Source organism: Babylonia areolata, chromosome 30 (genome assembly GCF_041734735.1).
Source record: "Babylonia areolata isolate BAREFJ2019XMU chromosome 30, ASM4173473v1, whole genome shotgun sequence".
In the NCBI taxonomy this organism is placed as follows: domain Eukaryota; kingdom Metazoa; phylum Mollusca; class Gastropoda; order Neogastropoda; family Buccinidae; genus Babylonia; species Babylonia areolata.
In genome coordinates, this window is record NC_134905.1 from 25,868,380 (window position 1) to 25,891,544 (window position 23,165).

General features: G+C 43.3%; 2 protein-coding genes across 2 annotated transcripts; one reads left to right on the plus strand and one right to left on the minus strand.

Moving 5' to 3' along the window:
- Positions 1–2,914: 2,914 nt before the first annotated feature.
- LOC143275292 (transmembrane protein 267-like) lies at positions 2,915–8,112 on the plus strand. The gene is made up of 2 exons (XM_076579282.1): positions 2,915–3,570; positions 4,654–8,112. Exons 1-2 carry the CDS (start codon positions 3,265–3,267, stop codon positions 4,996–4,998), a joined length of 651 nt encoding a protein of 216 aa, XP_076435397.1. The 5' UTR covers positions 2,915–3,264; the 3' UTR covers positions 4,999–8,112.
- On the minus strand, positions 7,876–22,633 carry LOC143275500 (uncharacterized). The gene is made up of 12 exons (XM_076579651.1): positions 22,518–22,633; positions 19,452–21,012; positions 17,095–17,901; positions 16,057–16,401; positions 14,653–14,832; positions 13,678–13,943; positions 12,039–12,164; positions 11,122–11,233; positions 9,929–10,107; positions 9,039–9,122; positions 8,230–8,612; positions 7,876–8,078 (listed from the first exon to the last, which is right to left on the minus strand). Exons 2-12 carry the CDS (start codon positions 20,568–20,570, stop codon positions 7,876–7,878), a joined length of 3,804 nt encoding a protein of 1,267 aa, XP_076435766.1. The 5' UTR covers positions 20,571–21,012; positions 22,518–22,633.
- Between the last annotated feature and the right edge of the window lie 532 nt (positions 22,634–23,165).

Sequence of the window (23,165 nt, forward strand, 5' to 3'; positions counted from 1 at the left end):
TGCGTGCGTGCGTGCGTGTGTGTGTGTGTGTGTGTGTGTGTGTGTGTGTGTGTGTGTGACTGAGTTATATTCCATGCTATTTTTTTTGTTTCGTGATTAACTCATGTTGTTGTAGGGGTGCAGGGAGGAGGTGGGGTAGAGGATGAGGTATGTGAGTGTATGCATGCATACACTGTGGGAGCAACAGGATATTGGAACGTATATATTATATCTTTGTATATATGTGTGTGGGGTTGGGGGTGGGAGATATGGGCGTGTGTGTGTGTGCTTGTACAAGTAAGCGTTCATCTGTGTGTGTGTGTGTGTGTGTGTGTGTGTGTGTGTGTGTGTGTGTGTGTGTGTGTGTGTGTGTGTGTGTGTGTGTGTGTGTGTGTGTGTGTGTGTGTGTGTGTGTGTGTGTGTGTGCCGTGGAAGCTGCGATACATAAACTAGAAATGAGTGTGTGGAGGAGGGGGGTAGAGGAGGTGCAGGGTAATGTGTGGTGTGTGTGTGTGTGTGTGTGTGTGTGTGTGTGTGTGTGTGTGTGTGTGTGTGTGTGTGTGTGTGTGTGTGTGTGTGTTGGAGCTCATGTACGTTTATATGTATTTGACTGTGCTTTCATATCTGTGAAACTGCGTGTTTGGTGCGTGTGTGTGTGTGTGTTGGAGCTCATGTACGTTTATATGTATTCAGTTGACCGTGCTTTCATATCTGTGAAACTGCGTGTTTGGTGGATATCTGTTATGCATGTGTGGGTGTATGTGTGAATGTGTGTCTTCATGTCTTACATTTATTTGCTTATTTATCATCATTGTTGTCTTATTTATTTAATTATTTATTTATTATTATTATTTAAAAAAAATATTTTCATTACTACTACCTTTATATATATATATATATATATATATATATATATATCATAATTATTATTTATTTATTTATGTAAGCTTATCTATATATATATATTTTTTTTTTTCTCAAGGCCTGACTAAGCGCGTTGGATTACGCTGCTGGTCAGGCATCTGCTTGGCAGATGTGGTGTAGCGTATATGGATTTGTCCGAACGCAGTGACGCCTCCTTGAGCTACTGAAACTGAAACTGACTGTTGTTGTTGTTGTTGTTGTTACTGTCTACACCGAGTGTCCGCACCGATTTTTCTTTTTCTTTCCCTTTTCATCTTTTGTGCGTGTGTGTGGGTGTGTGTTTGTGTGTGAGGGAGAACATGGTGTAAAGAAGCTTCCAGCTTATCCAGTTTACCCTCAATAAAACATTTGTTCGTTCGTGGGCTGTGCAACTCCCACGTTCACTCGCATGTACACGAGTGGGCTTTTACGTGTATGACCGTTTCAGTTTACCCCTCCATGTTGGCAGCCGTACTGCGTTTTCGGGGGTACTTCTCTTTCGAAAGGAGAGGAATGTGAGGGGATCCCGCGTTGGAGTCTAAGGGAGGAGAGTGGGGTTTTTTCAGTATATATATATAATCTTTTTTTATATTTTTATTTTTTTTATAGTAGTCATTTTATTTTATTTTATTTTATCTTTTACGGAAATCAAATTCAGTTGAGTGAGATGGGAACATTACTGACACGGCCCCTCCATCTTCAGTTCATTTTAAGGCAGGCTGCTCGGATTGTGTGATGTAATTACATCGCAAGTCACAGAAGTTTTGAAGGGAATATTGTCGGCAAATTCCACTTTCTATTTTCTGAAAAAAACCCACAAAAAACAAACAAACAAACAACAACAACAACAACAAAGGAATATTATTGAAACTTAAATCATTTGTCTGTAATAAAATCATTAGCATCCCTTACACTGTGACGATGAGACAACACACCGATGTCCCGTGTGCAGCACTGACACACTTGGCGCACTGAAAAAGAACCCATGGCAAGGAGACAGTGTTGGCCTCTGGTCAAATTATCAGTGCAAAAAGAAATCCACTCTGATGGGTACATAAATATAGAAGCATGCACTCAAGGCCTGACAAGCGTGTTGTATTATGTTGCTGTCAGGCATCTGCCTAGCAGATGTGGTGTAGCGTATATGGATTTGTCCGAACACAGTGACGTCTCCTTGTGAAACTGAAACTGAAACCATCACGGCATGGAAAGAGGCCGTTGTTCATTGGTGAGTAACACTGGGCTGGAAAGGAAATGCGAGATTTTTTCTTCTGGTGTTTCAGTGCAACCAGTCATTTCCAAATTGCAATTTAGAACCCGTACTTCCCATTCTGCCTGATTTTCAGTTGATGAGGGAAATGTATAACTTGTGTACGAAAGATTCAGTTTCAAGTTACTCATGTCACAACGAGACAGGTGCAATACGGCCAAGTGGTTAAAGTCTTGGACTTTCAATCTGAGGGTCACGGGTTCGAATCTCGGTGACGAGGCCTGGTGGGTTAAGGGTGGAGATTTTTCCGATCCAGTCCCATGTCAACATACGTGCAGACCTGCTAGTGCCTGAACCCCCTTCTTGTGTTCACTGACGCAAGCAGAAGGTCAAATAAGCACGTAAACGATCCCAGCTGTAATCCATTTCAGCGTTTGGTGGGTTATGGAAACAGGAACATTCCCAGCATGCACCCCCCCCCCCGAAAACGGAGTATGGCTGCCTACTTGGCGTGGTAAAAACGGTCATACACGTAACAGCCCACTCGTGTGCATACGAGTGAACGTGGGAGTTGCAGCCCACGACGTAAGGCTGAGGTCACAAGGACAGGCCTATACTCTTCTGAGTCAGTGTCAGTGTTGAACATGGAACAAGAGAAGAGCAAAGTGAACTACGAACTTCTTCCAGACTGTGTTTTCTGTGTTCGTGTTATTTAATTTATTAATTTATATCAGTTTAAACTGTTACCTGTAAATTATCTCTTTGATTTGCATAAAAAGACAGTCTGAAACTTCCGGAAGAAAACGAAAATTGCTACGTACACTTCCGGTTGCTAACGAGATCGTTTCTGTTTGTGTTGCAGTTCTTCCCAGCTATCAGTAGCTTTCAAAATTACTTCACCCATAGAATTAACCACGAAGGTCTCATCCTCAAGGGTCTGAAGAGTTGCCAGCAGTTGAGAGAAATGAATTCAGAATGAGGTAGGAAATTATGGTTATAATAACAGCCAGCGAAACTGAATGGAGACAAAAATTACGGAAACCATAAACATAAAAATTTCAGAGCAGATGTGATCGAAATGCAGATTCGACACAGTGTAGTCATCTATTATAAACATTTTTTTTGGGTTAAAAATATAAAGAATACCAGATTTCATTGTAGTGTCGAGATCAATGGCGATACTGAAGAACCCGTCCGTCGATGACATTGTCAGCAGCTCCATTCTCCTTTGGAGTGCATTGCTGATTCTGGTCTGCCTCCTCGGTGACGTGCTCTGCTCCTTCGCCTCTCAGTCCCTGCTGCTGTGGCGAGCGGTGGCAGACAACATGATCCACGGTGCAGTTGGTGTTGTGGCGTGGGCGGTGGTGGTGATGCCGGGTTTCTCTGTGGACAAGTGGGGACAGTGTCTCCTGTGTGGGCTGCTGGCGTCAGTCATCGACCTGGATCACTTCTGGCAGGCTGGGTCCTTTCAGCTTCAGGTGATCACCACACAGTCACAGGACACACATAACTGTACATCTGCTTGACCTACTATCTTTCTGACCTTATCAGTGTATACACTTCCTCCAGAAATCTCTGCTCTTTCTCGGACTGTTACCTTTTGAAACTTCCTAATGTCAATACAAGAACCTGTGGTGAATGTTCTTTCCTCTTTGCTGCTCCTCATATCTGGAACAACCTTCCTCATCATATCCTGCATCTGGTTCTATCTCTGCTTTTCGCTCTTCACTAAAAACTCATCTTTTTAAAACCTATCTATAGGCATTCTCAGCTTCTTTCTTCTCCAACACCAACCATGTCAGCTCACTTTGGATGCATGAAGACTGGGTTAGGGGGGTGGGAGGGATTTTGAGAAAGAGTGGTCATGAATGATTTATGTAATTTGTAATTTTTTCTTTCATGCAAAGCACTCAGAGCTCTTAGAAAGGGCACTATATAAATGTACATTATTATTATTATAAGAGTAACTTTGTGTGAGGTAAAGTAAATGTATCGTCAGTTACAGAAACATTGCATTGCCATTACGCTGGATTTGACTGGTGCAGTGGTCAAATGGATATTAATGTACTGAATTCTCACCCAAGTTTCTCAGTTCTATCCCCATCACACCTGCTGGGTTAAGGGTGGAGATTGTTCTGATCTTCCAGGTCAACATATGTGCAGGCTTGTTAGTGCCTGAACTTCTTTCATGTTTACATGCATGCAGAACATCAACTACGCACAATAAATCCTGTAATCCATGTCAGTGTTCAATGGGTTATGGAAACAAGAAAATACCCAGCATGCACACCCCATGGATGTGTAAATGGTGGGGTGAATAAACAAAGTAACTTTTTAGTAATATATATATATTTCTTTTCTTTTGTATATATATATTTTTTTATCACAACAGATTTTTCTGAGTGAAATTCGGGCTGCTCTCATATAAAGAGAGAGAGAGAGAGAGAGAATGTGTGTGTGTGTGTGTGTGTCCATAGACATGTTTAGAGGATTTCTGGTGTTTTTTTTGTTTTTTTTCCAGTAAATGGTAATATGATGATATGAATTTTTTTCTGTTTCAGGATGCCGTTTCTCTGCAGCAGAGACCTCTGTTTCATTCAACGTCGCTTGTCCTCGTCCTGTCAGCTCTTTTGTGGGTTGTCTCCCTTGTGTTTCGCCTCTACATCCTCAGGAAAGTGACGTGCATGTGCGCTGTGGCCTGGTTGTCCCACCATCTGCGGGACGCTTCACGCAGAGGGTTGTGGTTCCCACCACTCGGGAGTACTCCCCCTTTGCCTTATGCTGTGTACATAGGGGGCACTGTGGTATTGTCTGTGCTGATGCATTATGGGTATTCAGGGTATTACCAAGCGCCGTCTGCTCAGGAGAGAATTTTGGAGGTAGTTCCCAAGGTGGTTGTGCAGTAAGAGATTATGGATGATGTGTGCCATTTCTTTTGGACTTGTGTGATCTAGTTGTGAGAAAAGATTGCAGTGAAAGGGACAATGGTTTTATGAGGCTTTATCATGTAAGATGTAATGTGATTTTAATTTACTAAAGTACTGTCAGGTGAAATTAATAGTAATATGCTAAAAAATGTATTCAATAAATCATTGAATGTATGGACGTTAAAATCATACCAGCTAATCCCTTCTTTGTGCGTTTGTGTGCATTCTAAAGAGAGTGTGTTAAATCTGTGTATGTGTTAAATCTGTGTGTTATTCAGGCATTGGCTAGACACACACACATGCAGACACATAACAGTGACACACACAAAGCCTTTAAAATAATTTGTTTAACGAAAAGAAAAAAAGTACCATAACACCAGATCTATGACTTTGAAGTGGTGTTTATTTTGAACTGGATCAAAATTCACACACATACACACACCCACACACTGTGACTGGATCAAAATTCACACACACACACACACCCACACACTGTGACTGGATCAAAATTCACACACATACACACACCCACACACTGTGACACACACAGAGCCTTTAAAGTGTATGAAGTTGCAAATGATGCACCATCAAACACTTTACCAAATCCTGTGTTCTGCCTGAGGGGGGGTGGGGGGGGGGGTACCTGCTTTTTGACTCAGCTCTGCTACTCCATTCATCTGCTCTGCTATCTTTAAAATAAATTTTTATCACACATACTTAACCGTGACCCAACTAGTGCAGACTCCGGCAGGGGTCTGACATTCCTAAAAAAGTTAATAATTTTCTATACAGAATTTTTAAATTCTCAAGCCTTCAGTGGAAGGTAGGACAGAAGTGCTGCCATTAAGTGTGATCGTTTGAAGAGACACTGCCCTGCTGCTGTATCACGTCAGTGGTGTTCAATAGTGACTTCTGATTTAACATAACTTAGGACACCACCTACTAAGCCCCCTAATGACTACAAATAATGGCTTAGTCACAGCGTTACCATCTACTGAACCCCTTAAAGACCACATATAATGGCTTAATCATGGAGCCACCACCTACTGAGCCCCTTAATGACTACAAATAATGACTTAGTCATGGAACCAGTCCTAGCAAGTGTACCACAGAGAGTGGAGACCATCACCACACCCCTCCAGCAACAGTGCCCCATGAATCAGCCAACTCCTAAGACCTTGACAGACTCCCCAAGCATAGCAGTGGAGGGGGATCAAAATTGAGGTCACTGTGAGAGCAGGGCATGAAAGGCCACAGATTCTGGGACATTTTTTCTTATTGATGATGAAGGTGGAGGATGAAGATGATGATGATGATGACAATGTTGCTTCAGACATCCATTTTGGTTTGGGACTACACGACAAGGTAGTACCCTACGCTTCCTGTCATAATGATAACCCGGCATTAACCAGGCTGGAGAGATACGGACACTTGTGGTGTTTTGTCAGGAAATTAGAGCAACACACCCAAAGACTCATCTTTGAAGTGGATGATACTTGACTGTGTGGTCCCAATCTTCCCTTTTAAGCCAGAAGCACACTCAGCTCTGGGTAGGAGCCGGCCTCGGGCTGAAAAAAATCCCACCTCTGCTGGGAATCGAACCTGCATCCTGCTAGCTGTCAGTCCCTGTCACTAACCATTAAATTTTTACCACGGTGGCTGGAGCATGATACAGTGTTTGTCAGTGTTGGAAAGACATGGATTCATTCTGAGAAAATGTTACATTCATGAAACAAATATTATTGTTGAAAAGTAAATTTAGGATTTTGTTGTTGCATTTTTAACCTCATGCAGTGTCTTCCTTAAGGCAATGACTGGAAAGAGTTTTTGAGTTAGCTACCTTCCTGCCAGATTTGCTTTCTCTTCTCCCTTCACTTATTTTATTATTATTATTATTATTTTTAAATTATATTATTATTATTTAGTTATTTATTTATTTATTTATTTATTTATTTATTTTATTTTGTACGCTTATAGTTGACTTCATCAAGTTTTTGCGCCTTTTACAGATTATTATTATTAGTAGTAGTTCTTTTTTTTTATGTATTCATCTTTTTTTCTTTTTTTTTCTCTCAAGGCCTGACTAAGCGCATTGGGTTACACTGCTGGTCAGGCATCTGCTTGGCAGATGTGGTGTAGCATACATGGATTTGTCCGAATGCAGTGACGCCTCCTTGAGCTACTGAAACTGAAACTGAAACTGAATCTTCACAGCTGAACCACCCCCACAAGACTCTCTTCACACACGCACACAGACCACTCAGTGTGGGTGATCATGTGGACTCATTTTGTTCACACACGCACATCAAAACACTGACCCGTCCAGATATCTTTACAACGGAATTTATCTGAAAAGGTCCGCACTGCACATGCAAATGTATACATGTGCACGTGAACCCGCGAGGTATATTTTGCTGCTGGAAGAAAATGACAAGACAGATCACATATGAACAGCGACATGTCAGCAGATTCAGTATCATCTGCGGGTCTTGCGTTTGAGGCGGAGAGAGGCCAAGAATTCCCGCTGGTTTTTGGCAGCTTCTCGGCGAAGTCTGGGTTGGAAGGCATTTGGTGCAGAGGAGGGGGAGGTGTTGGGTGCATCAGCACTGTGGCAAAAGCTCTGTTCTGAACCACCCTGACTTGAGCTGTCGTTTATCTTGACCGTCACACTGTTTTGACTCGCGTCTGTGTTTGTCATGTTGTTTTGACTCGCTTCATTGATTGTCACGCTGTTTTGGCTTGTGTCTTTGTCACTTGCCTGCTTGCTTTCTACCACTGTTTCCCTTTTGTCAGTTTGCAAGTTCTGTGTTTGAGGCTTTGCTTTTCTGAAGTCTGCAGTACCTGTGTACCTATCGCCTACACGTCTACTTGCTTGGCCCATGCTGCGTTTTCTCTTCCAGACTGAACCGTGACTTTGAACTGGGTTGTTTTCGGTTTGTCGATCACCGTTTTGCAGAGACGGGTCAGTTTGATCATCGTTCCTTTCTGGAACGGCCCTGGTGGTCGTGGTGTGATCCCCTCTCGGGCGGTCGGCCGGATGGCTGCGAAGGCGTGCTGATCTCTTCCACACCACCACCAGTCGTTTCCCCTGACCCTTTCCTCCCCCCTCCCCTCCCCCTCTTTCACCACCATCAACTCTTTCCCCTCCCCCTCTCTCCTCACCGTCACTCCCCTCGACATTACCCCCCTCAACACCCCCTCTCTCCTCACCGTCACACACCTCACCACCACCACCACCACCCCCAGCCGAACCCTCATGTCTCACGCCTCCCACCACCACCACGCTCCCCTCTTCTCCGTCGTCGTCCTCCTCGTGACGATGACAGTCGCCGGCGGAGTCTCTGTTTTTTTTCGACGACTTCTTCTTCCCCTTTGCGGCGCCCCGCTGCCTGCGAACGATGCCCACGCCCGGCCTGTACAGGCACAGCATCTGCCGGTGGAAGATCCTCTTGTGCACGTCCACCAGGCGGCCCTGGGAGAACCGACGGTCACACTCGTCGCACGGCTCGGTCAGCGCTTCGGGTGGAAGGTGCTCATCCTCATGTAGCAGCAGCTGCGGCCGGGTCTGGAACCTCCTCCCGCACTGCCCGCACCTGGGTGTAAGAATGGATAAGACAATCAGCTGCCCATACAGAGAGTCCGTGAGGGTGTGGATTTGAACCCCCACTCTTCTCGCCCCTTTCTCTCCCCAAGTTTGACTGGAAAATCAAACTGAGCGTCTAGTCTTTTGGATGAGACTGATAAACGGACAGTTCTGTGTGCAGCATGCACTTGGCGCACTGAAAAAGAACCCATTGCAACGAGCGGTTGTCTTCTGGCAAAATGATGTAAAAAGAAATCCATTCTGATAGGTACACAAACATCTAAGCATGCACTCAAGGCCTGACTGACTAAGCACATTGGGGTTACGCGGCTTCTGGTCTGGAATCTAGCCTAGCAGATGTGGTGTAGGGCATATAAATGGATTTGTCCAAACCGCAGTGACGCCTCCTTGAGAAACTGAACTGAACTGAACTCACCTGTTGCGCTTCTCTCGCCGGTGTGTCTCCGTGTGGCGCCGGGCGCAGGCCTTGCGAGAAAAAGTGACTCCGCAGTCTGTGCACCTGTCATAGTAATAAAAACAATCAGCATTTATATACCCCCAAAAACTGAGTATGGCTGCCTACATGGCGGGGAAAAAAACGGTCATACACATACAAGCCCACTCGAGGATATACGAGTGAACGTGTGAGTTGTAGCCCATGAACGAAGAAGTATTTATTTAGTGCTGAATCTTGTGCAGAGACAAATCAAAGCTCTTTCACACCTGTCATTCACACACATGCATAACTCTAAACTTGAGAAAGTGAAGACAAAGAAGAGGCAGGGGAGGGAGGCTATCATGGAAAAAGGCGGGCTTTAAGGCCAAACCTGAAAAAGCTGAGTGCAGAGACCTGACGAAGCGAAAAGGAAGTTCATTCCAAAAGCAACAGGCACAATAGTCAAGTGGTTAAAGTGTTGGACTTCCAATCTGAGGGTCCTGGGTTCGAATCTCAGTAAAGGCACCTGGTAGGTAAAGGTTGGAGATTTTTCCAATCTTCCAGGTCAACCTATATGCAGACCTACTTGCGTCTGAACCCCCTTCGTGTGTATACGCAAACAGAAGATCAAATACGCATGTTAAAGATCCTGTAATCCATGTTAGTGTTAGGTGGATTATGGAAACAAGAACATACCCAGCATGCACACCCCCCAAAATGGAGTATGGCTGCCTATGTGGCAGGGTAAAAACGGTCATACACGTAAAAGCCAACTCAAGTACATATGAGTGAATGTGGAAGTTGCAACCCACAAACAAAGAAGAAGAAGGAGGAAGAGAAAGAGAATTCCCAAAGCAAGGTCCACAGACAGAGAAAGAACAGCGGCCAACCTGTAGGGACGGGCGCCCAGATGGGAGAAGATGTGCTGACGACAGGCCGTGCTGAAGGGGAACGTCTTGTGGCAGATACTGCAGCGGAACTCATCTGGGTCTGCTGCAGCAGTCGTTGTCGTCTTTTTCACCACCTTCAGTACTGACGGGGGGCGTGTGGACGTCTCGCTTACAGTTTCCTGCATGCGACAGGGAACGAGTGATTGTTGTCATCAAAGAAAGAAGCTTATTTCTCACACATACACAAAGAGAGGGCAACTGCTGTGAGCAAAGAAAGAAGCTTATTTCTCACTGGTAAAGACATGCACACATACACAGAGAGTGGGCAATTGCTGTGAGCAAAGAAAGAAGCTTATTTCTCACTGGTAAAGACATGCACACATACACAGAGAGTGGGCAATTGCTGTGAGCAAAGAAAGCTTATTTCTCACTGGTAAAGACATGCACACACACACACAGAGGGGGCAATTGCGGTGAGCAAAGAAAGAAGCTTATTTCTCACTGGTAAAGACATGCACACACACACACACACACACACACACACACACAGAGGACAATCACTGAACACAGAAGAAAAGCTTATCTGTCACTGGTTTTAAAAAAGAGATGCAAACCTTTTTTTTAAAGACATATAATGCCTAGAGGTCAGCCTAGAGCAAACCATATACACTATAATCATGATAGACAAATAACTGATAAATAAATAAATGAAATAAAAGGTAACTTGCAGTAAAATCACATATAATCATCACAGCCATGTGTGTGCAAGAATCACAGTAAAAGGATAGACATGAAATAGCGTATAAAAAATCAACATAGATGTATAATAACAATATGCTGTTCAACAGTTACCTGAACAAGTGCACATGCACTCTGAATCATGTGCACTCAAATCTGAATCACTGCACATACACAAAGATGCACATCTGAACAAGTGCACATGCACTCTGAACCATATGCACTCAAGTCTTGAATCACCACACACACACAGATGTGCACTCACTACACACATAACACAGCATACACATAGACATGATCACATACCCATGCATATGTAAACCCAACAAAAGTAGGACACCTTTATAATTATTCCTGTTCCAAAAGATTTGAAAAAGTAAACAAAAAAAACAAACAAACCCCAACAACAACAAAAAAAGGTGATTTGGCAATATTTAATAAATGTTGTCACCGACCTTTTCAGGGTCAAAGGGCACGACAGGAACATCAGCTGGGGTGAAGGCCACTTCATCCACGGTGACCCCAAATCCCTCTTCCTTGATGTGCACTTTGAGGTGAGAAGTCAAACTGCAAATGACACAAACTCAGCTTTGAGTCTGATGACTTGGTCAGAAAAAAATCACAGCAACACCCTTTCCGCATGTACACAAATCTATCATACTGAAGTTTTCCAAACTGTATGCAAAAACCACCCATACCTTCATTTTCATGATGATGAGCAATATTGATTTTTCTTTCATTTCTACCAAATTTTAAGACTTTGTCGAAAAATGATACAGTCAGAGTCTTCCCTTGAAAATGGTGGAATTTTAATGTGGACAAACAAACAAAATTGTTGTGTGTTTGCCTTTGTCAATAAATGATTCAGTCACATTTCCTCCCCAAATCAAATGGTAGGTTTGATTTTCAATTACAATCAATACAAAACTGTCATGTAAAAGTTCACAATTGCCAAAATAAGGATACAGTAACAACCCCCCGCCCCAACAAATACTGTGGATTTTCAATCATAAGTAAATAAAATTCTCATATAAGTGTTTATCTTTGTAAAGAAAAAGAAAAAAAGAGGATAATCACAACCACCCTACTCCCTACCAAAAATTAGGAGCATTTTCAATTTTAAACAAACGAAGCTGTTGTATAAGTGTTTACAATTGTCGAAGAAAGGTACATTGACAATCCCCTCCTGAAAAAAGTGGATTTTCAATTATAAAAAAACCCAACTAAATTGTCATATCTGTGTTTCTATTTGTCAGTAAAGGATTCAGTCACAATTCCCCCACAAAATGGTGGATTTTCAATTATAAATAAGACAAAACTGACATGCATTTGCATTTGTCAATTAAGATGTCAACAAAAAACAAAGTAACACCTATGCATTGTTTTGAAGCTGGCCCCACAGATTTCGCAGGTGTGCTTCAGGTCTTCGCCGCTGTGTGTTCTCTTGTGGCGCCGCAGACTGGACAGATCTGTGAACTGGTTGTTACACACGTCACACCTGTAACACACAACACATGTCTGTCGGACCGTGAAGTAATGTGACACACATCACACCTGTAACACACAACACAATGTCTGTTGGACCGTGAAGTAATGTGACACACATCACACCTGTAACACACATCACAATGTCTGTTGGACCGTGAAGTAATGTGACACACATCACACCTGTAACACACATCACAATGTCTGTTGGACTGTGAAGTAATGTGACACATCACACCTGTAACACAATGTCTGTGAGTTGGACCGTGAAGTAATGTGACACACATCACACCTGTAACACACATCACAATGTCTGTTGGACTGTGAAGTAATGTGACACATCACACCTGTAACACAATGTCTGTGAGTTGAACTGCATGGTAAATTCCATGCTCCTGTAGACCAGTTTCGACAAAACCAACAACTAAATACGATAAGGAAGGGGGAGAAATACACACAGTTCTTCCAATGGATACTGAAATTAGATAAATAGTCGGTTCTTTATCTAACCAGTTAACGTCCACTGATGTCCTGCATATGTTCCGATTTTTCCTTCATTGGAGTTTGGTTCAAAGCATGTAAACAGACTCTGAATGGTTAGTTTGATATGTCTAGATTATAAAAAAACAACAACACACTACCCAAGTGAGCATACGTCAGGTAGACGACCCCTTTCTTCTCAATAATGATTTGTTGGAATGTTGGCCTAGAGGTGATGCATCCGACTAGGAAGCGAGAGAATCTGAGCACACTGGTTCGACTCCCACAGTCGTCAATATTTTCTCCCCCTCCATCGGACCTTGAGTGGTGGTCTGGAGGCTAGTCATTCGGACAAGACAATAAACCGAGGTCCCGTGTGCAGCATGCACTTAGCACACATGAAAGAACTCACAGCAACAAAAGGGCTGTGTCCCTGGCAAACTTCTGTAAAAAAACAACAACAACAAAACAAAACAAAAATCCCACTCCGACAGCAAAAACAAATAAAATTGCTGTCAGAAAAAACATACAAAAAAATGGGTGGCGCTGTCAGTATAGCGACGCGCTCTTCCTGGGGAGAGCAGCCCGAATTTCACACAGAGAAATCTGCTGTGACAAAAAGAGTAGCACAATACAACACAATACAGTACAATACAACACAATACAATACAACACAACACAACACAATACAACACAACACAACACAATACAACACAACAATACAACACAACACAATACAATACAACACAATACAACACGATACAACACAACACAACACAACACAATACAACACGATACAACACAATACAACACAACACAATACAACACAGCACAATACAACACAATACAATACAACACAACCCTGAACAGGTTGTACTGGATTACAGGTTACCAGTAGCAGATCTAATGACCTGACCTGACCTTTACACAACACTATACAACACAATACAACACAACACAACACAATACAACTCAACACAATACAACACAACACAATACAACACAACACAACACAGTACTAACCACACAACACAGCCAGCTCTCACCTGAATGGCTTCAAGCCCTCATGACGACGCTCGTGCTCGGCCAGACGATACCTGTTGGCAAACCGGGAGGGGCACTGCTGGCACTGGAAGGGCTTGTCCCCCGTATGCATCAGCCTGTGTCGGTTCAGGTTGCCCACCCTGGTGAAGGACACCTGGCACACCTCACAGGTGTGCAGCCTCTCCCGCAGGTGAGACTTGCGGTGGACCGTCAGGTACCACTGCCGGGCAAAGCGGCGGGGGCAAAGGTCGCAGGCTAGGGTTTTCTCCTGTGGAAACAAGGATAGGTGCTATATAAGTATCCATATCATTCAATGACCCAGGATAGGTGCTATTTTAATATCCATATTGATCAATAATAATAACAATAATAATATATTAAAAAAATAAATAAAAATAATGATGGTATTTATATAGCGCTGAATCTTGTGCAGAGACAAATCAAAGCGCTTCTGCACCAGTCATTCACACGCATGCATAACTCTAAAACTGAAGAAACTGAAGACAAGGAAGGGGCCGGGAAGGGAGGCTATTGTGGGTATCTGACCACAAGATAGGCACTATATAAGTATCCACATTAATCGATAGGCACTATATTCCATACCAATCAATATCCACATGAATAAAATAGGCACTATAATCCATGTCAGTCAATATTTTTACCAAAAGACAGGTGCTATATAAGTATCAACATGAGTAAACAGGCACTGTATTCCATATCAGTCAATCTTCTGACCAAAAGATATGCGCTATATAAGTATCCACATCAATCCATAGGCACCATATTCCATATCAATCAATATCCAAATCAATAAATAAGCACTATATATTCCATATCAATCAATCTTTTGATTGAGGATAGGCGCTTACAAATATTCGTATCAACCAATGGTCTCTGACCAAAAGACAGGCACTATAAAAGCATCCACATCAAAAAATAGGCATATACATATATTCAGCATCAGTCAATCTTCTGACCAGCTGTTTCTTTTGAGGCGAAGGTGGCTCCTCAGTGTTGGTGTAGTCGTGGCCGTGGATAGAGATTCCTGGTGTCCTGACCTCCGCTGCCGACGTCTGAAGTGTCGTCGGTTGGGCCGGAAATGTCACCTGCATGGGGTTTTCTGCTTCTTCTTCTCCTGACAACTCTTGTACCACATTCTGATGGACAGAGGAAGAGAACACACACACACACACACACAACACACATGCATGCTCACACATGCATACACACGCATGTGCATGCACACATGCACACACACACATAAATGCACACACCACACAAACAAATGCGCGCGCACACACACACACACACACACACAAACACACAAATGCATTCATACACACACGCTTACACTTGTTGAACACTGCCTCCTATTCCTACAGCAGTTAAAAACGGTATCTTCCATTATGACAGCAGTTATTGAAACAGATTTCAACTCTGACAGCAGTAATCAATACCAACTGAAAATTTCTGTCTCTCATTCAAGATTTCAAGACACTTTACTGGCCTCAAATAGAAGAATTGGGCACGGATAAGGGATATAAAAATGACATTCACTCATCAGCCATTTCACGTCTAGAAATCACAAAAAACGACGCCTCATGCATGCTCTCTCACCTGCCCCCCCTCCACCGTCCTTAAACACACACACACACACACATGCACATACACAAACGCATGTGATGTCACACATACCTTCCACATATTACTACTTCTTCTTCTTCTTCTTCTGCGTTCACTCGTATGCACACGAGTGGGCTTTTTACGTGTATGACCGTTTTTACCCAGCCATGTAGGCAGCCATACTCCGTTTTCGGGGGTGTGCATGCTGGGTATGTTCTTGTTTCCATAACCCACTGAACGCTGACATGGATTACAGGATCTTTAACGTGCGTATTTGATCTTCTGCTTGCATATACACACGAAGGGGGTTCAGTCACTAGCAGGTCTGCACATGTTGACCTGGGAGATCGTAAAAATCTCCACCCTTTACCCACCAGGCGCCGTCACCGTGATTCGAACCCGGGACCCTCAGATTGACAGTCCAACGCTTTAACCACTCGGCTATTGCACCCGTCACACATATTGCTACAAATTTCCACAAAATGCAATAGCAAGCCCAGTCCTAGTGCACTCATCCCTACTTATCTGATACTCACAAGGCGATAATAAAACATGAATAATGAGAATAACAATACTAAAAGCCATACTGATAGCAACTGAAAATTCCTGCCACTTGTCTGATGATGACTTCCCTAATGACTTTCCACAGAGTTAAGGAAGAAGTATCCGAAGATAATATTGTAAAACTTACATTTTGACAACAACAACAACATAAAACAACAACAAAAAAGGGAGCTTCGTTTGGTACAAGGCAGTACCTGAAACAGCTGGGCACCAAACGGGTTTTCCATAATGATGATGATGGGTCCCGTAATCGGGCCCGCCTCAGTCGGTATGTTGTCCACTGCCACTAGTTGTCCCGTGTCCTGGAAGTGTCCCACCACTTGTCCCGTCTCCCCCGGATGACCCATTTCCAGCTGTCCGGTGTCCTGCGAGTGTTCCTCGCCTTGCTCTGCCGTGTCAAAGGACTGTTCTATTAGCACTGTCTGTCCCCCCGAACTCTGGAAGGGTTCTGTTAGTTGTCCCGTGTCCTGGAAGTAGTTCACTCCCATCACCTGTCCTGGATCCTGAAGGTGATTTCCTTCCAAAACTTGACCTTGATTCTGAAAAAAAAAAGAAAAAAAAAAAAGAGTATCGAAAATGATTCACAACCACTGACTGTCACTAATTCTGAAACTGAAAACAAAAAAAGACTTGAAAATGATTTACAACCATTGTTTGTTCTTGATTCTGAAATTCAAGAGAAAAAAGAAGACTTGAAAATTATTCTCAACCATTGTCTATTCTTGATTCTGAAATTAAACAAGAAAAAAGAAGACTTGAAAGTTATTCACTTCTGCGATTCTGAAACTATAAAGAAAAACGAAGACTTGAAGCTGAAAGTGATTCACTTTCGTAACTTCTTATTTATCACTGATTCTGAAATTAAAAAGAAAAGAGAAGGCTTGAAAGTGAATCACAACTATTGCTTGTCCATGATTTTGAAATTAAAAAGAAAAAGAACATTCTGAATCTGTCTGATTTTCTTTAAGAAAAAAAGAATTACTATTCCATGTAATACAATACAACACAACGCAACGCAACACAAACACAAACACAACACAATACAACACAACGCAATGCAACGCAAACACAACGCAATACAACACAAACACAACGCAACACAACACAACGCAAACACAATGCAACGCAATGCAACACAACACAATGCAAACACAACACAATACAACACAACACAACGCAAACACAATGCAACACAACGCAATACAACACTACAATGCACCGCATTCACCCACCTGTTGCGCAGGACTGACGCTGACAGCGGGAAGATGAGGGACGGATACAACACCACTGGGAATGCTCTCCCCTGGCAGAGCAGACACGGACAAGCCGTTCTCAGCCTGGTGGAACCCCGTCAGCAACACGGCAGCCTGACCACCGAGCATGCCGGCAACACTCAGCTGATCGGTCAGAGAGACAGCACCAGACTGGAACGAGTCGCTGAACGGGTACACGGCAGAACTGACGGCCGGCTCAGCATTGCTCAGACGGAGAGCTGTGCCACCCAGCAGCGACACAGAACTGGGCAGCAAGCCTTGGACTGTTTCACTGGGTAGGGGCTGCGGTGGTGGTTCGTTTTGCAGAGGTTGTGGAAGTCCGTTTAGCAAAGGTTGTGATGGTTGTTCATTTTGCAGAGGTTGTGGAAGTCCGTTTAGCAAAGGTTGTGATGGTTGTTCATTTTGCAGAGGTTGTGGAAGTCTGTTTGGGAGGAGTTGCAATGGTTCATTTTGTAGAGGTTGTGGAAGTCCGTTTAGCAGAGGTTGTAATGGTTCCTGCAGTAAAGGTAATGGGTCATTTGGCAGGGGCTGCAGTGGCTCATGCACCAAAAGTTGTGAATGTGAGGCTTCGTTTGGCAAAGCCTGTGACAATTCGTTTGGAACAGACTGCAGTGGTCCTCTTGACAGAGGCTCTGCTGGTTCATTTAGCAAAGTTTCTGCTGGTTCATTTGGCAAAGCTTCTGCCGGCTCATTTGTCAGAGGCTGTGATAGTTCGCTTGGCAGGTGCTCTGCTATCTCTCCTATTGACTGCTCCTGTGTAGAGTCCTGGAAAGACAAGTCAGCATCATTCACTGCCATTGTGTGTTATCTTGGGTCTGGTAATAATAAAAATAACAGTGATAATGATAATAGCTATAACAACAATGATGATGATAATAATAATAATGATGAAAATACTACTACTACTACTACTACTAAACAATAATAATAATACTATTAATTTAATGACAATGATAATGATGATGATGATGATATGATGATGAAAAAGAAGAAGAAGAAGAAGAAAAAGTTTAAATCTACATACCTTCTAATCAAATGGTTTTGCTCTGCACTTTACAATACAATAGTTCCAATACAACTGCACTACAAGTACAACACACAGTTTTGTCTGCATAGTTGTTTTTTTTTTCTGCATTCCTGCAGTAGTTAATTACATTCACAATTAAGCAATGCCAAGTTAAACATCAACTTGTCCTTATTCAGTATTGAAAAACCCTCAAGTAATCTATGCAATTTGGAAAAACAACAACAAAAAATCATATTTAAATAATGAGTGTACACTGCACCTGAAAAAACGTCTTTAATTTTATTATTATTATTTTTTTTAAAAATAGAACAACCATTACAGCTTATTTGAGACAGATATCAATGGCTACATAGCCAGACAGGTATCAACAGCTACATAGCCAGACAGGTATCAACAGCTACATAGTGAGACAGGTATCAGCAGCTACATAGCCAGGCAGGTATCAACAGCTACATAGTGAGACAGGTATCAACGTGAGACAGGTATCAACAGCTACATAGCCAGACAGGTATCAACAGCTACATAGTGAGACAGGTATCAACAGCTACATAGCCAGACAGGTATCAACATAGTGAGACAGGTATCAATGGCTACATAGTGAGACAGGTATCAATGGCTACATAGCCAGACAGGTATCAATGGCTACATAGCCAGACAGGTATCAATGGCTACATAGCCAGACAGGTATCAACAGCTACATAGTGAGACAGGTATCAATGGCTACATAGCCAGACAGATATCAATGGCTACATAGTGAGACAGGTATCAACAGCTACACAGCCAGACAGGTATCAATGGCTACAAAGACAGACAGATATCAACGGCTACATAGTGAGACAGGTATCAACAGCTACATAGTGAGACAGGTATCAACAGCTACATAGCCAGACAGGTATCAACGGCTACATAGCCAGACAGGTATCAACAGCTACATAGCCAGACAGGTATCAATGGCTACATAGTGAGACAGGTATCAATGGCTACATAGCCAGACAGGTATCAACGGCTACATAGTGAGACAGGTATCAACAGCAACATAGCCAGACAGGTATCAACAGCTACATAGCCAGACAGGTATCAATGGCTACATAGTGAGACAGGTATCAACGGCTACAAAACAAGACAGATACCAACAACTACATAACGAGATAGATATCAATGGCTACATAGCCAGACAGGTATCAACAGCTACATAACAAGACAAATATAAACGACTACACAGGTATCAACGGTTACATAGCGAGACAGGTGTCAACATTCCTGCAACCCAAAGGTGCCAGTGCCTTACCTCCAGAAGAAACGACCAATCCACCTGCATCAGATTGGACAGGGCCTCGCTGGACGGCTCCAGGTGTGTGTTCTCCGTCAGACTCAGGGGGCCGGGGGGAGGTGGCACGCTGGTGAACCAGCCCGACCCCAGCTCACTGCCCTGACTGTTGTTACACGACTGGTCCGACGGCAGCGAGTTTCCCATTATGCCCACCTTCAAGTCCTCGCAGTCTTCTTTCAACGGAAACACGTTGGGCGCCTTCAGCACCTTCTCCTCCTCTCCTGGAGACTGTTCCTCCCCAAAGGAGTTGATGATGATGACCTGCTGAGAGGGAAGAGTGGCAGGGATGGCTTGAATCGGCTGAGCTATGCTGACTGGCTGAGGTATACTCACTGGCTGCGAGAAGAATGGCAGCGGTGTTTCCGCCTTGAAATTCTCGATCTGTTCGTACAAAGAGGCGGACTCAGAGTTGTCCAGCATGCTGCAATCCATGTGTGTCTCCATGACGCTCTGGAAAGAAACCTCCTCGAACGTGTCAACATCCTGCTCAGGCTCCGAGGACTGCACTTCCAGAAACTTCACAAGCGCTAACTTGCACCCGTCAGTGACGTCCTCTTCGGACACTTGACTGCCGTTCGTCACGTTTTCTGCTTGTCCCCCCCCCTCACCTTCCACTTCATTCTCCGAAAACCTGGGATACGTTAAAGGTGGTTTGTTTCTATTTTTAGCATGCAGCTGGTGGTGGCGTTTGAGGTTGCTGCTGTTGACAAAGGAGGCGCCGCAGTCACAGCACAGAAAGGACTTGACGCCGCTGTGGCTCCGCATGTGAGAGTTGAGCTGCCCTTGGCGGGTGAAGCGACGGTGGCAGACGGAGCAGGAGAAAGGCTTCTCTCCCGTGTGGATCCTGACGTGGATTTCCAACTCGCTCTGTTTGCTGCACTTCTTGCCGCACACGGAGCACTCCAGCACCGGCCGCACTCGCTGGTGCGCCCTCATGTGGGACACGCAGTTCCAACGGTTGGAGAAGACGGACATGCACACGCGGCACTGGTACTGCTGCTTGCAGAACGATGAGGGCGGCACCATTATAGGCGTCAGCTCTTCTGCTGTTTTGACACCAACAGCAGCAGACTTCATCTTTGTTTGGTCTGACGTTGGTGACAAGACTTTATTTCTGATTTTCTGTTTTGCGGCTGGGGTTTTGTGATGTTCTTGGATCTGTGGTTGGTTCCGTTTTCGTTCAGAGCAACGGTCATTCTTCTGCCGTTTCAACACCTGACATTGGTGATGGGACTTTTATTTCTGGTTTTCTGTTTTAGGGTCTGTGGATTTGTGATGTTCCAGGATCTGTGGTTGGTTCTGTTTCGTTTACAGCTCCAGTCACAGCGTCTTTTTCAGTGTGTGGGGAGTGTGTCAAGGTCACAGTGTGTGGGGAGTGTCAAGGTCACAGTGTGTGGGGAGTGTCAAGGTCAAACTGATGAGAGATGGGCAGTGGGTCCAGATCCATGCTATGAATTCTCACGTCATGCATCATTCTACCATTTCAAGGGCTCGGATCTCTGCAGTTCTGATGCAACAACTGAAAAGAAAAAAAAAGACTCAACTTTGTTGAAAACAATATTGACATCAGTCATACTGTCACTGTTCTTTTTTGTTGTTGAAAAAACAACAACAAATAAAGATATAAATACATGTGTACAAATCTTTATCATAAAAACAAACAACAAATGCACTTGATGAAAATGATACTGGTTATTGAACTACAAGTTCAAATGATATGCATACTTAACATCAAAATAACTGTTTAACTGGACAGCACTGGCAGAACTGCTCCACATTCTCTTTGTCCCTATCCCCTCCCCCTCCCCCCATGGCAGGTCCTGGCAACCAAGTCCCTGCGCTCATACAGTAAGGGGCTTTAATTCTGCATGGACCTGATGAAGAGAGATAATCCCTCCCATACACACAGGTTTTGATTTATGGTCCTGTTCCAAGGAGAGAAAAAAATACAACAACAACTCTCATCATCTGTTACCTTGAGTACCCATGTAAACGTGTCATGCTTGACTGGTGAAAAATGAAGACACACACACACACACACACACATGATCTTACATATTTTATCAAATCATCATCAAAACTGCATGTGTGGTTTAAGTTATTGCTATTATCAATGCAATCTAATTAGTGTTACATTACTGTCACCATCAATATTGTTCTCTTTATGTTGACTAAACTGTTGTTTTGTGCTTGCTCAGAATTAATGCACACACAATACTGATATCATATGATGCCTTTCTAACTCCCATAGACAGTAAGCAAAAATTAATGTTTCTATGATTGAATTTTTTCTATACATTATGCAGCTTGATAATAATGCTAAAGGCAGGTTACATAACTATTAATTAATATAATTATCAAGGATATCAACATATAAAAAATGAAACACTTGTTTTACACACCCCTCCCCACCAGAAAGTCAGTGTGTTTGTTCATTCTTTTGTTTAATGTCTATCCACATTTGTGATTTTTGACGAAAAATGTGTGTGTGTGTGTGTGTGTGTGTGTGTGTGTGTAGCTGTGAGTTTCAGTTTCTCAAGGGAGCTTCACTGTGTTCGGGACAAATTACTGCTGACCTCGGAGATTGGAAAACAAAACGAAAACTGCGCATTTAATGAGCAGAACTGGGGTTATTTCACCAAACAAGCAACAAAACTTCAGCCATCAACGAGTCACAATGAAGATCTCAGTGTCGGTATTACACACTTTCTCGGGTGGCATCTGAAGTTCTGTAATCACATCCCAACACAATAAAGGAAGGAAAGGATTGGTATCAAATATTTACACTGTTGTGCCTCAGGCGACTCAGTTCGTGACAACTTCGTCACGGCACGCGCTCGTTGTTTGTGTTTGTGTTACTTTCAGTTTCGAGTTTGACGCCCTTGGCTCCCTCGTGACGTCACCAAATGGCCGGCTGTATCATTGCGGACTGTGCGGAAACAAAAACTCTCGAACTTTTTTGTAACTGCACCAGAAACACAGTTCGCTGCATACTTGATTCACTCAGCACACAGACACACTTACGAATATTTTGTGAAGCTGCGACGAAAACAGTAAACTGGCACTTAGAACTTCGTAAATTTGCCATGGAGTCGCCAACAAGATGGGTTCTGATTCATACGTACCGATTGAGGATAACAACACATTGAGATATGATTGAACCGAATGGAGATTTGTAGCTCGAACACACGGACGGACTGATAGATGGAATTTATAAGTCCATGGCTAGAACATCATCATCTTTGCCATTAACTATGACGAATCTTGTGACGTGTGTATGTGTGTGTGTGTGTGTGTGTGTGTGTGTGTGTGTGTGTGTTTTCTCCCTCAATTAACTTCGTCCACTTAGAAACCACGCCAGTCAATAATCAACTGTTCGTTTTCAAACTGTAAGTATGTAAAATTTTCAACTGAGTATACAAACAATTAATTACATTAAATTCACTGATACGCGAAAGTGGCTTAAAAAGAATCAACCGTACTTCAGGACTATAAGCCGCATGAGAAACAGTATACATACCTATGTAAAAAGACCCCTCTGTTTGTCTTTCTGTCTTAATTACTGCTTTCTGTGATCAGCGGGGTTTCTCTCTCTGTCTCTCTGTCTCTGTCTCTCTCTCTCTCTCTCTCTATTAAAAACATTATCTGTGGGTGTTTACTTTCATATTTATT

Excerpts from the sequence above, each read along its gene's own strand:
- LOC143275292 (XM_076579282.1), top strand. The coding sequence starts at position 3,265 with ATGGCGATACTGAAGAACCCGTCCGTCGATGACATTGTCAGCAGCTCC. Across the intron at positions 3,571-4,653 it reads CTGGGTCCTTTCAGCTTCAG|GATGCCGTTTCTCTGCAGCA; the intron begins GTGATCACCACA and ends TTTCTGTTTCAG.
- LOC143275500 (XM_076579651.1), bottom strand. The coding sequence starts at position 20,570 with ATGAAGTCTGCTGCTGTTGGTGTCAAAACAGCAGAAGAGCTGACGCCT. Across the intron at positions 14,833-16,056 it reads TTGGTGCCCAGCTGTTTCAG|AATGTGGTACAAGAGTTGTC; the intron begins GTACTGCCTTGT and ends TCTGTCCATCAG. Across the intron at positions 11,234-12,038 it reads AGCTTCAAAACAATGCATAG|TTTGACTTCTCACCTCAAAG; the intron begins GTGTTACTTTGT and ends TGTCATTTGCAG.